The 16361-nt window shown below is 48.9% G+C and overlaps 1 protein-coding gene across 4 annotated transcripts in view; it reads left to right on the forward strand.

Moving 5' to 3' along the window:
- OLFML2B (olfactomedin like 2B) overlaps nt 1-16361 on the forward strand; it is a 46422-nt gene that overhangs the window by 17399 nt on the left and 12662 nt on the right. Inside the window, exons 4-6 of one of the 4 annotated variants that reach the window (XM_081491623.1) lie at nt 6185-6361; nt 12410-12641; nt 14637-15188. In XM_081491623.1, the coding sequence (XP_081347749.1) occupies nt 6185-6361; nt 12410-12641; nt 14637-15188 (961 nt within the window). The remainder of the gene's footprint in view (nt 1-6184; nt 6362-12409; nt 12642-14636; nt 15189-16361) is intronic. The other 3 variants (XM_081491624.1, XM_081491625.1, XM_081491626.1) reach the window with 3 other exon arrangements.

Below are 16361 nucleotides of genomic sequence, written 5' to 3' on the forward strand. Positions count from 1 at the left end.
CAACCTGGGTCTAAGTTATTTTTGTTTGCTGGATTTTAGCCCCACACGGGGTGTGGACCAAATGTTCAACAGCTGTTTGGTTGCGGGAGTGATGGAGCACGTCAGCCGGCTACCCCCTGCAGCACAGGCCTGCCTACCGTCTCCATCAGCTGTGCTCAGGGATTGCGTGGTGCCCCAGCTGTCTTGTCAGCTGGAGCACCGGCTGCTTCTAGCTGCTCTCCGCCTGCAGCTCTCCTCCAAGGGCTGGAGACAGCTGTCTTCAGGGGTGGCTGTCCCAGGCAACCTGGTCCTAATCATGTCCTGGAGGCCTCTGAGGAAGTGGGGCAGGCTGAGTTGACAGGAACTCAGAGCCCTCCCACCCAGTCCAGTGACCACCCCCCCACCCGCCCCGCCACAGTATCACTTCACTCCCACAAGGAACCTGGTCCCTTCACCGTCAAGCTTGCCATCTGCATCTGAGCCCTGTGTCTCAGGTGGGGGCTGGACGTGCCTGCTACATGAGTTGGGACCATGCTTTGGCCCAGCTGCAATCTCGCATAGTCTCCTTCTAAGGAGTCCTTCACATCACACAAGACTTGAGTCTTTACCTTCCTCCCTGTCTCAGCCACAGGACACCTTAGCTCCCTTCCCCTTTTCTACCTGTATATCTGCTACCAAGATCCTGAGATTCCATCCCATTCCACCTTCGGCTCCACGTGTCAAGCCCTGTTTTGTGCCTGGCATTGTGCTACATGCACCCCTTCATTCATTCTCCAAACTAAGCCTGGGAGGCAGGTATCATTATTCCGACCTCCTCTAACTGGGGCCTGGAGAGGTCCCATCACTTGCCTTATGTGGTTACATAAAACCAGCTGGTGACTGTGGTGTGGGTTTCATACCTGGTCTCCAGAGCCTGCACTTTGCCCACCATACCTCATCCCTGCTTCTGGTCAGGAGAGCAAGACCACAGAGAACTGATGGAGCCTTGGCCCTGGTTGTCTTTCCCTCAGGTTCCAACACTTTTTGCTAAAGCTGCCCCATGCTCTCACCCAGGCGTGCACATACTTGTCCCACAGCTGGACAAAGTCAGGATACATCTGTACCCATTGAACAACCCTTCCATCCATGTCCATTGCACCAGCGTGCACACCTGGTTGTGTTGTCCCTCCATGGCTCATTAAAGCTGCCCTCTGACCAGCCGTGCTGCCCATGGCTGACTGCCAGATGTACCCCCAATTCCAGGGAAACCTATACATAGTTCCCCTTTTCCCGGGGGACCTGCCTAGTTTGCACACTTCCTCCTCTTGGCCACCTGTGCATCTGGCTGTGGTCAGAGCAGGACATCTGTCCCATCTGGCAAGGCGGGCTTGCTCTTAGAAGGCTCCCTCGATGCCCTACTGCCTGCCCCCAGCACGTGGCACTCCTTCTGGGAATACCTCTCAGTTCTTTGGCCCAAGTCCCATGACACAGCTCCCAGAACTTTAGTCATCCTGTCTGGCTGTGTCCTGCCTTCTGTGCCAGCCCTCTCTCTACCCACTCTTCTTCCCTCTTCCTCTCCCTCCTCACAGCACCAGGACCCTTGTCTGGGACAATGGGATGTGTTCACCCCGCAAGACGGGCACCCTTCCTGCTCCCTCTCCCACGTTGCCAGGGCTATGCACAAGCCAAGTTGCACACACAATAAATGTCATAGTCACAGCTGTCCCAGAGGGGAAGAGCCAGAGGCATGAGGTCATGGGGTTCAGCCTTCTCCCAGGGCAGGATGGAGAGTGTCCTGGGTAGGCAGCCTCCCTGGTGCCTCCTGAGACACACCCCGCAAAAGACCCTTGATATGAGGAAGGCAGAACCCCAGGGAGCAGTGGGGAGCCCTGAAAAGCCAGCATCCCTGGGGGAGAGGTGCCTGAGAGGGGGAGGGTGGCTAAGGAGGGGCGTCTGCTGCTGCAGCCCTGGGGACCCCAGCTGCCTTGGCCCAGAAGGCTGATGGGGTGATGCTACCGCCAGCCTGCTGTTTATTCAAGCGGCTGGTGGGCTTTGCTATTCCCAGGAGGGAAATAAAAAATATTGCTTCTCTGGGGTCTCAGGGCCAGGCCTGTCTCAACTCTCCTCTGTGGAAACCAAGAATAATGGTGCCTCACTAAAACCAGAAAGTGGCTTGGACATTTCTAAATCAGTGAGAACAGGGCCTTCCAGGGGCCTAAAAAACCCAAGGTCTAGAGGGCAGGGGCTAATTCCATGGATTTTCCCTTTGCCTCACAGCGAATGTGAGGGCCAGTGCGACTCTGTCCAGGTGTTCAGGAATTACGTGAGCTCTTGTTTTACTAATATAGCTACTTAGGGCACACCATTGGGTCTGGGGTCCTGGGGCCATGGCTGGGCAGCAGAGGTGGACATGCTTCACTCCCTTAGAGCTACGTCATTGACCTTCCCCATGAGTCAGAACCCCAACACATCACCCCAACTTGCTTTCTTCATTGCACTTTTTACTAACTGATGCTTTCTTGTTGATTTCTTATTTATTGCTTACTTCGCCTCATGGAAGGTGGTCTTCATCAGAGCAGGATCCTTGCTCTGGCTTACCCTCAGTGCCCAGGGCTGCACACGTGAATGCATTAATGAAGAAGTCATGTATCGAACCCTGAACCTTCCAGGGCTTCACTCCACATCGCAGGATGTGAGAATTACAGGAGAAGATGCATAGGTGCTGTTCATTGCAGGTGCTTATGGATGATCAGAAATGCTTGAATGCCATGAAGGCACCAGGAACTTTTCCTGTCAGCCCCAGGAAGAACCTGGCTCCTGTAAAATAGCCTTTCTGACACATTTGGGCCCCCTTTCCATCAGCTCTATCCCAAGTTCCCTATGTTTAAGACAGTGCTTCTCAAACTTCAATGTGTATGCAGACTGCCTGGGGATCTTGTTAAAATGCAGATTCTAATTCAGTAGGTCTGGGTCAAGTCGGAGCTTCTGCATTTCTTTCTTTCTTTCTTTTTTAGTCAAACTGCCTTTTACTTTTCAGGGACTCTTGCTCAGGTTAGTCTCCCCATATCTTTATGCTTTGTGCAAATGTATTTCAATAAATGTGCGCGTGCACGCACACACACACACACACACACTTTAGATTATGTAAAGCTTCCCATCACTGTCTACCTTTCTCCCAAATCCTACAGTAAGAACAGAGCTTCCGCATTTCTAACAAGCTCCTGAGTGATGGAGTGATGCCTGTGGTGTTGGTCTCTTGGAGTAGCAACTGTGGAACCTAAACCAGGTCACAGGTGTGGAGCACTCTGTTTTGTCACAGGACAAAAATCTCTGGAACTGACCAATCCCATAGCAACTGTTGCCGTGAGCCTCCGAATTTAAACCAGCCAGTTTTCTGGCCCCACAGTAGGTAAAACTCCCACCCAATTACTTACCCTATAGCATCTTAACCAATCACCTAATGCCACCCTTCCAGTAGGAATTTTCTGTCTTGGGGCTATACAAATCGGCTACCAGCCCAAGAAAGGGATCGGCTCTTCCTTGAGCCAGCCTCTATTCTAACAGTGTCTCCCATTCTAACAAACTTTATTCTCCCTTCATTCTGCCTCATGTCTGGAAATTCTTTTCCAACCTGTGCACAGACCATGACAGTAACGTTCTATGAAAAATGATAACCACTTAGTATGTCCCATGCACTTCCACATATGTTAACTCATTTTTCATTACAACCCACAGGGAGAGTGCTAGTGTTAACCTCGTTTTACACATGGACAAATGAAGCACAGGGAGCTTATGTAATTTGCGCAAGATAACAGGTCTGGCAGTAGCACCATTGAAATGTAAACTGGAAGGTTTCCTCCAGAATCCATGCTCTTAACCACTGCATTTGACTGACCCTGATAACACTTATCAGGAACGATACACATCCAGTAAAACCACTCATTCCGGGTATTCTTGAAACAACCTCCTCCCAAGGGCTTTAGCTCTCACACTTAATTCTGTGATATTTAGGGAGGCTGACTTGGCGATGGCCCCACAGAACACATTGAGCCTTTCCAGTGCTCAGAATTTGGCGTGCACTGAAATGCTCTAAGAATGGCGTGGCCAGTGGTCTGGAGCCTGGTTAGTTTTAACAAGCACCTCGTGGGCTCCTCTGGGCAGCCCACATAGAGCCACTGGAGCCACGGCGTCTGGGTGTCACAGTCTGCCTATACGCCCCCTCGCTCTGAGCCACCGTGGCATCCCTCTAGGACAACAGCGGCATCTCACCAGACTGCAGACTGTGCCTGGCAATGTCTGAGCGTTTGCACGTCTTGTATCTGTCTGTCAAAGAAAGATGGAAAGTGTATACATCCTCTGTGTTTACATGGTTACTTCCTCTATCAGCCTCATAAACATGGCCCAAGAACGTCACATCTAAAAATTCAGATGCTCATGGAAACCGTGGAATGGGGGCCAATGCTGGGCAATATTAGATCTGAGTGCAGTAAACTTCTCTAAAAATAACTAGAGATGAAAGAGTACCTCTAAGTCTGTTGACAGCTGCCCAAGATTCAAATCCCATTCAGCCTCACCTTCTCCAGGATGCTGCCTCTGATGTCTCTCGTCCACCCCTCCCTTTGAACGCCTGTTTGGCATTTACAGAACCTGACATGGTTGGTCATCTTTTTCCTGCAGCGGGGACCCTGTCTTCCCCACTGCAGTTGTCCCCCATGGAACCCACCCCCACCTCCCATCCCAGGACAGGAACACCAGAGGAATTAGAGGATTCCTTTCTCCCATACTGTACCCTAGACACACAGGAGGTACTTACCAGTATTGGTTGATAGAAATGTAGCTTTGGTCCTTTCTGGTATGAAGTACATCTGGAACATGGGTAATTCGCCAAGTAGGGGTCATTTAGGGAAACATTTTATGTGTAAATAGGAAAGTTTAAAGCCAGCCTATCAATTTCCTATGTAAATAATGCTTTTTAAATGCTGGGGAGCCATAAAAAAGGGTGAAGGGGCTTCCCTGGTGGTCCAGTGGTTAAGAATACACCTGCCAATGCTAGGTCACAGGTTTGATCCCTGGTCTGGGAAGATCCCACATGCTGCAAAGCAACTAAGCCTGTGTGCCACAACTACTGAAGCCCGTGTGCCAAGAGCCTGTATTCTGCAGCAGGAGAAGCCACTGCAATGAGAGGCTCATGCACCACAACTAGAGCAGCCCCCTCTCGCTGCAACTAGAGAAAGCCCACCCACAGCAACTAAAACCCAGTGCAGTCAAAAATAAATATATAAATATTTTTAAAGGGTGAAATATTGCCATTTGCAGCAACGTGGATGCATCTAGAGAATATCAAACTAAGTCAGACAAAAACAAATATGACATGAAATCACTTATATGGAGAATCTAAAAAACAATACAAAGGAATCTATATAAAAAACAGAAACAGATTCACAGACATATTAAGCAAACTTATGTTTACCCAAGGGGAGAGGCAGAGGGGATAAATTAGGAATACTGGATTAACAGACACAAACTACTATACATGAAATAGAAAAGCAATAAGGGTTTACTGTACAGCACAGGGAACTATATTCAGTATCTTGTAATAACTTATAATGGAAAATAATCTGAAAAAAATGTGTATGTATATAATTGAATCACTTTGCTGAATACCTGAAACTAATACAATATTGTAAATCAACTAGAATTCAATTAAAAAAAGATTTTTTAAAAGTGCTCAAAAGAATAGTTTGTGCTTATTAGAAAAGCAGATTAAGTAGATTTCTTTGACCACCTCTTTTAAAATTGCCTAGAAAATCCTTCTTCCATTAATTGAGCCATTGGTTCACAAGTGGGGGGATGCAAGCAAATGGAATTTTTCTGTAATGTTACTCATCACTAATAAGAGCATACTGTGTACACAGGATGGAAAAACAACAGGTGTCCCAGTAGCTCGGGGACACAACAGTATTATTATTAGGAAAGCCGTGGATTGGGAAGCATTTCCAGTCATGGACACACTAGAGCCAAGCTGCCCTGGAGATGCCACCTGAGTCCAAGCGCCGGTCCTCAACACAGGGCTGGACACTCCTGAGGGCCCCAGTGGTTTCTGGTTGGTTTCTCAACCTGCCTGTTGAGTCTCTGGGCTCTGAGCAGGAGATGGCTGCTAGCTCCCTCTTGCTTGTCCTCAAAGCACTTTCAATGACTCCCTTTTAAAAATTTTCTCTCTTGCTAGGAAATATCTAAAAACCTCACCAAGGAAAATAAGCAGATCAGAGAGGACGTGGAAGAAATTCGAACTGAGATGAACAAGCGAGACAAAGAGAACTGCTCCAATAACATCCTGGACAGCATTCCGGACATCCGCTCGGCCCTGCAGAGGGACGCGGCTGCAGCCTACGCCCACCCCGAGGTATAGCCCCAGCCTCCGGGGGGCTCTGACCACAGCCCTCCGGAAACTGTACTCCCACCACCTCACAGGTGCATGGAACCTTCAGGCTTCAGTCTCCCACGGGCATAGTCTCATTTCATCTACTCAACCGTCCTTTAGGTCTGATGAGGCAGAAGTGGACCCCATTGCACTTAACATTGAAGCCCTGAGAGGTTCAGCCAGTGTTGAAGCCAGGACTCAAATCTGGGTCTCCTGATTGTCAGGCCCTGTTCTTTTTATTATACTTTATTCTGACTTTTTGAGCATCCCTTGCATTTATAAGTTAGGTGGCTTGTCTGGGACTATCCTAGTTTACTCCTGCTGTCCTGGCATGATTATTAATAACTCCTTCTTTCACTCTCAGAAGAGTCTCAGTTTGGAAGCAGTAAGCTGTGTAGTCCTCCCTATTTGTAAGGGACTTTGTGATGTGCTAGTATTTTCATCATCCATCATACCATATGGTCCTCACTCCAGCTCTGGAAGGCAGCCTGAGGCCGACATCAGTACCCTCACTTTGCAGAAGAGGAGACAGATCCAGGAATGCTCACGGTCTCTGTGGCTCAGCTGGGAAGTGGTGACAGGGGTCTCAAATCTCTGTCTCTTCCCACTCAGTAGTGTCTGGGTTGGTGCAATGAAATGAAACACTACCCAGTGTGATTTGGGTGATGCCAAAGGGCCTATTTGCTTAAAATACCTCCCCATCTGATACCTGTTTCTTTTGGCTCTGGTTACCAAGTTATATTTATGTGCTAATAGTTATATATATTATTATTTATGTGTTATCTCCTAAATTGCTGCCTGTGAAACAGGAGCTAACCCTAACAGAATGGAAGAGGAAACAGGTGACTTGCAGAGTGTGGATGCTATTAGCAAGGCAGGTCTGGATAAAGTGTTATAAAAGAGGTCCCGGGCAAGTATGGAATAGCGACAGCTAAGAAAGGTCTTGCTTACTTTTACTGGGCCACGGGTTGGTGGTGGACAGCAGAGTGTGGATTTCAGGTGACCCATTGAGGGATCCCGTCAGCCTGGGGCAGGTGGGCAAGGTGTGGGTTGAGAGAGTCTGGGACACCGACAGCAGAGCCCTGAACTTGTGGCTCTATGTGCTGTGACATTGAAAAGGGCTGGGAAGTGTTGCTGCAAAGGATTTGTTGCCTGGGTTGTTAAGAATCAGGGTAAGAGAGGAAGTAAGGTTAGGTCTGTGGGCTTGGAACTCTTGAGCAAAGAAACTCCCCACGTGGTGCCAAGCAGACAGCAGCTGTGGGTTTGGGGAACCTTGGGCATGTGTTCCAAAGGCAGAAGAGCAGGCAGATTAGGACTTTGGAGACAAGAGGCCCTGAAGGGAGTCTGATGCCTGCACTCCGCCAAATTTGTAACTTGAAATAAACCCATTTCCAAACCAGAAAATAAGTACAAGGAAGGCCAGTAATTTTCTGGCTTAGCCCACGATGACTCCATTGATGGTTTTTTTGAAATATCATATATCTTCAAAAATTATTTTTATTCTCATTTTTGGGTGTTCTCGACATGCCAGTGACTGAGCGTATGTTTAGTCTGCTTGGTGGGTCACCCCTGAGCAAATCTGAACTTGTAAACCAAAGAGCCAGAGGACATTTGCACTTTAAAGGAGACTGGAGGCGCCCGTTCATCAGACCCGGGGCCCAGCGGCTCCTATCGCCGCCCATGTGGCATCACCTGCCAGTCCAGCAGCTCAGTGCAGTCAGGCGCTCCCTGACTTCAGTCCTCTCTGGCTTCAATTTCCCAGTCGACTGAGCTTGAGAATTCCATCAGTTGTCTTGATGACACATTATGTGGTATGTTCAGGAGCCCAGCTCAGATTTCCTGAGGGTAAACAGCAAACCAAATCAAACACACCAAACTCTTTTTCTCCTTGCTCAGCAAACCTTGCTCCCTCCTGAAATCCCCATTCACACGCTGCTGAGGTTAGCACAATCCACCCAAACCAGGGTGGTGGTGGGGGTAGCCAGGGCCAGGGCAGGACCAGAAAGGGGGGCGAGGTGAAGGAGACAAGGCTAGAATCTTCCTCTCCCTTTTCCTGTCTCTTTAGTGAACCCCGTGTTGAAAAGGGGTAAGTGGGATGTCTGGGTTTGGTTGTTATTTTCAGGGTTCTTATGGATTCTGTCAGGGTTTTATGGAATGGTGAATGGCACTTTTTTGGAGGCATCTTTCCAAGAAGGTCCGTGCCTGGAGGGTTGGCGAGGGGCTCTAGGGGCTGGGTGGAGAGCTCAGGGTGGGATTGGGAACATGGGGACAGCAGGAGTTGAGCTCATACAACAGTTTAACAGAGAGAGGAAACCAGAGCTTGGGGGCTGCTGCTGCCCCGTGCAGCCTGTCGCCAGTGAATCCAAGGAAATTATGTGTTCTCTGGCAGAGGCTGTCTGTGGTCTTGCTCCATCTCCTTGGCTGGGAGAGGGAGATGCAGTTCCCGCTCATCCCTAAACGTCTGGAATTAAAGACAGTTCCTGGGGTTTGCCATAAAGAAATGACAGCTTGCTTTTGCAATGCAGAGGGAAACCAAGGTCTGGCAATTAGATGGCCTGTGGCATCTGAGTTGAGGGCTGGGGCCTCTTTTCAGCCTCCCAGGCAGCTCTTTCCTACGGGAAATGAGGAATCCCCAAGTCTTCTGGATACAAGCCAGACCATGGCCCTGAGGACTTTTTGGATGGCAGATGAGTTAGTCCTGTGGTGACAGCTGAGCACAATGTAGCTATAATAAGGTGGATCACAGGCTCTGAAGGCAAGCAGCCCTGGGTTATTTAATAGCCTTATGACTTAATAAGGAGAAGGAAATGGCAACCCACTCCAGTATTCTTGCCTGGAAAATCCCATGGACAGAGGAGCCTGGCGGGCTACAGTCCATGGGGTTGCAAAGAATTGGACTGAGTGACTTCACTTAATAAGGGGCTTCCCAGGTGGCGCTAGTGGTAAAGAACCTGTCTGCCAACACAGAAGACATAAGACACACAGGTTCGATCCCTGGGTCGGGAAGATCCCCTGGAGGAGGGCATGGCAACCCACTCCAATATTCTTGCCTGGAGAATCCCCATGGATAGAGGAGCCAGGAGCTATGGCCCATAGGGTTGCAGAGTCAGACATGACTGAAGTGACTTAGTATGCACATATATGACTTAATAAGTGATCTCTCACTTAACTGATTAACCTTCAACCAGATTGCTAAATGACTCTGAACCTCTCTTTACTCATCTGTAAAATGTGAATAATAGTATCCATCTTGCCTCATTGTTTTAAGGGTTAAAAGGAATATGAAGGGACACGTCTGCCCATAATAGATGCTCAGTAAAATGTCACCACCATCAGCCAAGTATTCCCTGCACTTCTAGTGGCGGTCACCTCCCCAGCAAACCATGGGAAGTGGGGGATGCGCGGTTAGCGGGAGCGAGGGCTGCCCAGGGCACACGTCTGCCTGTTGCTTCTCTGCAGCTCTCTGGCCCTGGCAAGGGGAGGCTGGTGGAAAGTGTCCCCTGTTTTCCAGGAGTGGGTCAGCATGGGGGAGTGAAGAACACATATTTAGGAGCTTCCCTGTCTGCAGTGCCATCTGGATAAAGTCTTTTGTCATGGGAAAACCAGTATGGACCCTGGGTGTGGTGGGGAATGAGGACTCCAGATTTTCTCCAGGCCAGATTTTAAAGGTCAGAACAAGAATCTGATTTGCTTCTTCCTAGGGATAGTGAAAAAGTTGGTAATGATAGCTGGATCCCTGACAGCTGATGTTCAGGGAACTCGAAGGTCCTGCTCTGCCTCTCAGGACTGAGCATCAAAGGGACAGAGGTTTTGTTTCCAAGTGGGCTCTGCTCTCTGGGCAGATTTCACCAAGGATTTAAGGGAGCTCACCCACTTCCTCCTGGTGAGAAGAGGAGCTCTCAGGGCTTAGGTGGCTACAGGGAGTGACCTCTTCATAGTTCAGCCGTTCAAAGTCCTCATGAGAGCAGAGGTGGGCCACGCCTCCTGTGGTCCATGCTTGCTTTCCTGATGGAGCCACTGCCCCTGTTTGGTGGCCCTGCATTGGAGCACGGCCAGCTCACAGGCCCTGTGCCAAAGCCCCTTTGTTTTCAAAAAGGGGCAGCTGTGATCCTGGGTGAGGGAATATGACTGGATGGACCAAGGCAGGACCCAGGGACTCTGCCACACTGTGGACACAAGAGGTCAGTCCCCAGGCAGCAGTTCTGTGGAGGACAGGATGGTCCTTCTGTGTGACCATAATCATCACAGAGGCCCTTTTTTGGTACCATCATGGTGCCCAGGTCATAGGCTACCTACTCTAAAGCATCATTTGATTTAACAAAAATCCCAGTGGCAGTCTCAAGTGTAGACAGTTCTTTGGGATTTGTTATGATTCAGAAATTCAGTTTAACAAATATTAAGGTACATATATCCAGGGGAATCAGAGATGGACAAGAGATTGTCTCTGTTCTTCCAATTGCTCATAGTTTACAGAGACAACATTCTTAAGAAATTCCTGTGGAAGGTAGGATGGGAGATGTGTTATAATAGTATAGAGTTTTATCCATTAGGAGTTGTGTTCAGCTTTGAGTAAGAGACCAAAATATTGTGCATTAAACAATATAGGGGTTTGTTGTTCTGTTATGTAAAAGAGTTCTGGAGGCAGGTGGCCCAGGGCTGGTATAGTTAGCTGTGAGATGTCATTGGTGGTGTCCATCTTCAAAATCCCCTCATGGTCACAAGATGACTGCTCAGCTCCAGCCATCCTGCCCGCATTCTCCTGGCCATAGAAATGAGGAAAAGTGCAAAAGATGCCTTCCAGCTGAGTCAGCCCCATGTTTTAAGGAACTTTTCCAAAAGCTCTTCTCACCAACTTCTACTTCTACTTTAACAGCCAGAACTTAGTCCCAGGACCACTCCCACAAAACCAGTTTCTCATTAAGTTAGGAAAAGGAAGCAGGGTGTTTGGATAGTCACTTAGAAGTCTCTGCCACAAAGTAAGGATTGGGAAAGAAAGATTAATTCTAAATGAAAAGGTTTGGGAGTATTTCCTTGGGGTCCTGAGATTTTAGCCAGGCCTTGAAAAGTGGGTAGATTTCAATAAGTGGCTATATGAGGGGAAGGGAATGGCCTTCCAGACAGAGAAAACAATCTGAGCAAAGACCCAGCAGTTTGGGAAAGCCAAGCAGTTCAGGAGTCACCCTAGTGCCTGGAATACCAAGGGTGGGGAGGCTGGGGGTAGAGCAAGAGAGAAGAATGCTGAGCTGGGTCAAGTCACTTTGAGTTCTCAGTGCCAGGTCAAGGACTTTGGACTTTATTCTGGATGCATTAGGGAGGTCTTGGGGTAGTTTGTTCCAACAACACAAGTAAAAGCAGTCATGCTTTATCCTGAGGTGTGCATCTTAGCCCTCAGCCTTCTTGTGCCAGGATTCCCTGGTGGCTCAGATGGTAAAGAATCTGCCTACAATGAAGGAGACCCAGGTTCCATCCCTGGGTCGCGAAGACCCCCTGGAAAAGGGAATGGCAACCCACTCTAGTAATATTGCCTGGAAAATCCCATGGACAGAAGAGCCTGGCGGGCTACAGTTTATGGGGTCACACAGAGTCAGACACAACTGCATGACTAACACACTTCATGTTCCAACCACATAGATTTCACTGCAAACAACTGTATGAGATCAGAGGCACCCAGCAACTCTAGGCCAGAGCTGAGAGGACAGCTGCACTCTCTGGGAAGTATAGCATGGAGGTTAGAGTCAGAGTCTAGAGTCAGACTGTCTGGGTTCAAATCCTGCCTCTACCACTTACCTGCTGTGGGACCTTGGGTGATTTATATAACCTCTCTGTGCCTCAATTTCCCAATTTGTAAATGGGAATGATTAAAAATGGTTCATACCTCATAAGGCTGACCAGAAGATGAACAGTGCCCGGCTTAGGAAGTGCTTTTAGGATTAGCTGTTGTGACTAGTACGGCCTTGACTCCAGCACTGCCTCTGCCTGACCCCTTCCTCTCTGCTCAGTGGCCTGACCTTCCCTTGTGTCCCCTCTGAGGAGCAGTATGAAGAGAGGTTTCTGCAGGAAGAAACCGTGTCCCAACAGATCAACTCCATCAAGCTACTGCAGACGCGGCCCCTGGCTCCACCAGAGGTGGTGAAGCCACAGCGACCCCTGCAGAGACAGGTCCACCTGAGGGGCCGGCCAGCCTCCAGGCCCACCGTAATCCGGGGCATCACCTACTACAAAGCCAAGGACCCCGAGGAGGAGAATGACATCGAAGAGCACCGTGAGTTGGGGTCAGCAGTGCGGCCCCCAGAGGCAGGGCAGGGAGGGAGTCACCATTTGGACTCTGCGGAGGGGCACTTCCCGTGAGCCACACCCACCTTCGGCAGTTTGATTACAACTGTGGCCCCACAGAGCCAGCTGGTTACCTGAGAATTACCTGCAGTTACAAATTATCCAGAGTTCTTACTGCCTTTCCTCACAGCTTGCTGAGCACCCTGCCTTCTCTGGGTTTGCAGAGGACCACAAGGCAGAACATGGCTGAGCTGGAAGGGACCTCAGTGCCCTGGAGTTCGGTCCTCCCCATTCTCAGATGAGCACACTGAGGCATGGAGGGGATGACTTGCTCAGAGACACACAGTGGCTTCTCCCACCTGTTCTTTCTCCGGGGACCCTGGGCTTCCTGACCGAGACTCTAGCACCACCCTTTCATCTCTTTCCTTCTTACTCTTTCACAGAAAATAGATACTCCTTTTTGCCTCATCTTTATCTTGTTTCCCTTACACTTCCTCTTCCTGGGCTCTTCCCTGCCACCTGCCCCGCCTTTTCTTCTATCTATCCCTGCCCAGCACCCCAGGAGGCCCAGCTCTTCCCCTCTCCCTGCTATGCCGGTTCCTCCCATCTGGTCCCTCTCAGCTGCCTCCTGATAGATTTTGCTCCCCAAGTCACTGGCATAATCAGTTTGCCCATCTTTAACTTTTTTTAATTTATTGATTTGTGGGAGTTCCCTGGTGGTCTAGTGGTTACGATTCGGTGCTTTCACTCCTGTGGCCCAGGTTCAATCCCTTGTCGGGGAACTGAGATCCCACAAGCCTCTTGACATGGCCAAAATAAATAATGGATTTGTGGGGTTTAAGATCCTCTGGAGAAGGAAACAGCAACCCACTCCAGTACTCTTGCCTGGAGAATTCCATGGACAGAGGAGTGTGGTAGGCTACAGTCCATGGGGTCACAAAGAGTCGGACATGACTGAGCGGCTTCACTCACTCACTCACTATATTCTGGGACAAATCCTTTGTCAGTCATACGTATTGCAGATATTAATATTTTATTCCTGCCCATGGCTTGTATCTTTAGTTCTTTAATGATGTTTTTGATGAGCAGATAAAATCCAGTTGACCAATTATATCTTTTGTGGTTAGACCTCTTTGTGTCCTAAGAAAACACTCCATCTTAGTATTCATTTTCTGCTCAAACCCCTGCAGACTCCCCCATTTCACTCAGGATAAAAACTGAAGTCCAAACACAGCAGCCAAGCCCTACATGACCTGGCTGCTGTGTTCCCTCTGACCTCTGTCCACCTCACTGCTCCTCAGCCTCAGCAGATGTGTTCTGGCCCCAGGGCCTTTGCACTGCTGCTGTTTCTCCTTAGAATACTCCTCCCCCTGTCACCTGCTTGGTTAACTCCCTCACCCCTTCAAGCCTCTGCTCATCTCTCCGTCCCACTGAGTCTCATCTTGACCACTTTATCCATGACTGCAAATTTCCCATCCCCTTCCTTGCCTTCACCCTACTAGACCTTTCCTCATAACACCTTCAAGTAGACAATCTGTTTAATGTTTGGTGTCTCCACCACTAGATAGAAGCTGCGTGAAGGCTCATTGTTGTTGTATGTGCTCCATTGATACCTACTGAGTGAATGACTAACCTCCTCCCAGGTTTTGTAGCCCTTGGCTGCGGTCTCTGGGTGGTGGGTGGAGGCAGACTATTCAGAGAGACCCTCCAGGAAATGCTTCCATCTGTCCTCTGTTCACCTTCTTCTTCTTCTCAATCCCACCTGGGCTCCACTTTGAATCAGGGTATCCTATGGCCGGTACATGTTGATGTATGGCAAAAACCATCACAATATTGTAAAGTAATTATCCTCAATTAAAATTAACTAATTTTTAAAAAATAATAAATCAGGGTATCATGCTGATGAAAGAAACCCTCATGAATCTGCCACATACCACATGTTCCTGACTCCAGAGTCACAAATGCACCTGTGTTTGTTTCCCAGAAGACGAATTTTTCAGTGGTGAACATGGAATGGATTTGCTGATTGAAGATCAGCTGCTGAGACACAACCACTTGCTGACCAGCGCCACCCGGAGGCCAGCTGCCACCGGTCACAGTGCTGCTGTGACAACTGATGCAGGCACCACCAGTGCTGGCCCTCCGACCACAGCCCTGCCTTCCGCCCGGCCGCTGGCCTCCACCTCAGTTCCCGGCGTCCCTGATCCTACAGTCTCTGCCTCAGTTGAACAGTTCTCAACACCACTCCAGACGACCTCAGTGTCTCCAGATCCCACGGAGGAGGCAGTCTCTACACCTTTTACTCAGGTACCAGCTACCACCGTGGCCCACACAGCCACCCAGCAACCTCCAGCCTCAGCTCCTCCGTCAGTGGCTCCTGAGGATGCATTTGTGGAGGCTACGCACGCAGCCCCAGTGCCTCCTCCTCCAGTCAGGACAGACTCACCAGGGAAAGGTTCTACTGCCAGGCAGGGCACAGTGCCCCCTGGCCCCACTCTGAGCCCCGAGGAAGAAGATGACATACGGAATGTCATAGGTGAGTTCATTCTACCTGGCTTGGGTCTCCTGCTCAAGTAAAAGTCTGAGCCTGAAAATAGCTTGAAAGGAGAGGGGGGAGTCAGATGCTCCAACCGCTTCATAAAGAAAGGCAAGTGGAGTTACGCCTTGGGCAATGATCAGTTTTAACATCTAGGGTCTATATTCAAAATGTGCCAGTGACAAGAGTGGAAAACTCCTTTCTAAAATAAAAGTAAATTAGTGAAGCTAAGATCTCAGCTTCATTAATAAGTTTTATAAACATTTGTCAAATGCTGGTGTACTAGGCTTTGTGATGGGTGTTGGATATTTGGTTATTTAGTGATGACTATGTTTTCTGCAGTATGTTTACCAGACCATGAACTAACAAGAGATTCTTATGTGTGTGCAGGCAGGGGGATCCCAGAATATTAAAGGAGGGAACAGGGAAATAGCGAGCCCCAGGGAACAAATCTCATTATCCCCTGGCCTTAGAAAGCATGGGAACATCATGGCATCATGTAATAAATGATGTAACAGAGGAGTGGAGAAACAGGAGAAGGAGGGAGCAGCAGATTGGCCTGGCAGCTAAGAAGGTTGGGAAAGCTTTTCTAAGAAGGTATCCTTTGAGCTGAGTTTTGAAGGATGAACAGGAGTTTGCTAAGTGGAAAAGGAAAGACTTCTGACTGGGTAGGTCTAAGTGAACAGGGTGTGTTCCAGAAACAGAGAAGATAGCCTGTTCTGTGCCTGGGAGCTCCATGGCCATAAGATGACTTTGAGGACAGTGAAACGTGAAAGTGTGTGTGTGTGTGTGTGTGTGTGTGTGTGTGTGTGTGTGTTTCTGTGGGCGGGGGTGGGGGGTGCAACTAGGAAAGAAAGTGGAACTTGGCCACAGACGGCTTTTTCAAAAAGACTTAAACATTCATTAAGTCACCATCAATACTGATTGAAAAATAACACTATTATTAATGCTATTATTCAACATTATTATTGAATAATAATTTCATTAAAAATATACTTGACTTGACAGAGATGTGATTTGCCTTATAACTTTCTTTCCCTTCTTCCCATTTTCAGCCCCCTTGGCAGCTTCTTTCCCAGTTCCTCCTCAGAATAAGGTGCCAGCCAGGCCAGACAGATGGTGGTAGGAGCACCTGCCAGCAGCCAGACACCTGGTTATAGCCTAGTCTCCGCT

This window comes from Giraffa tippelskirchi, chromosome 5 (assembly GCF_054371585.1).
Source record: "Giraffa tippelskirchi isolate mGirTip1 chromosome 5, T2T-mGirTip1v1.2.pri, whole genome shotgun sequence".
Lineage (NCBI taxonomy): Eukaryota > Metazoa > Chordata > Mammalia > Artiodactyla > Giraffidae > Giraffa > Giraffa tippelskirchi.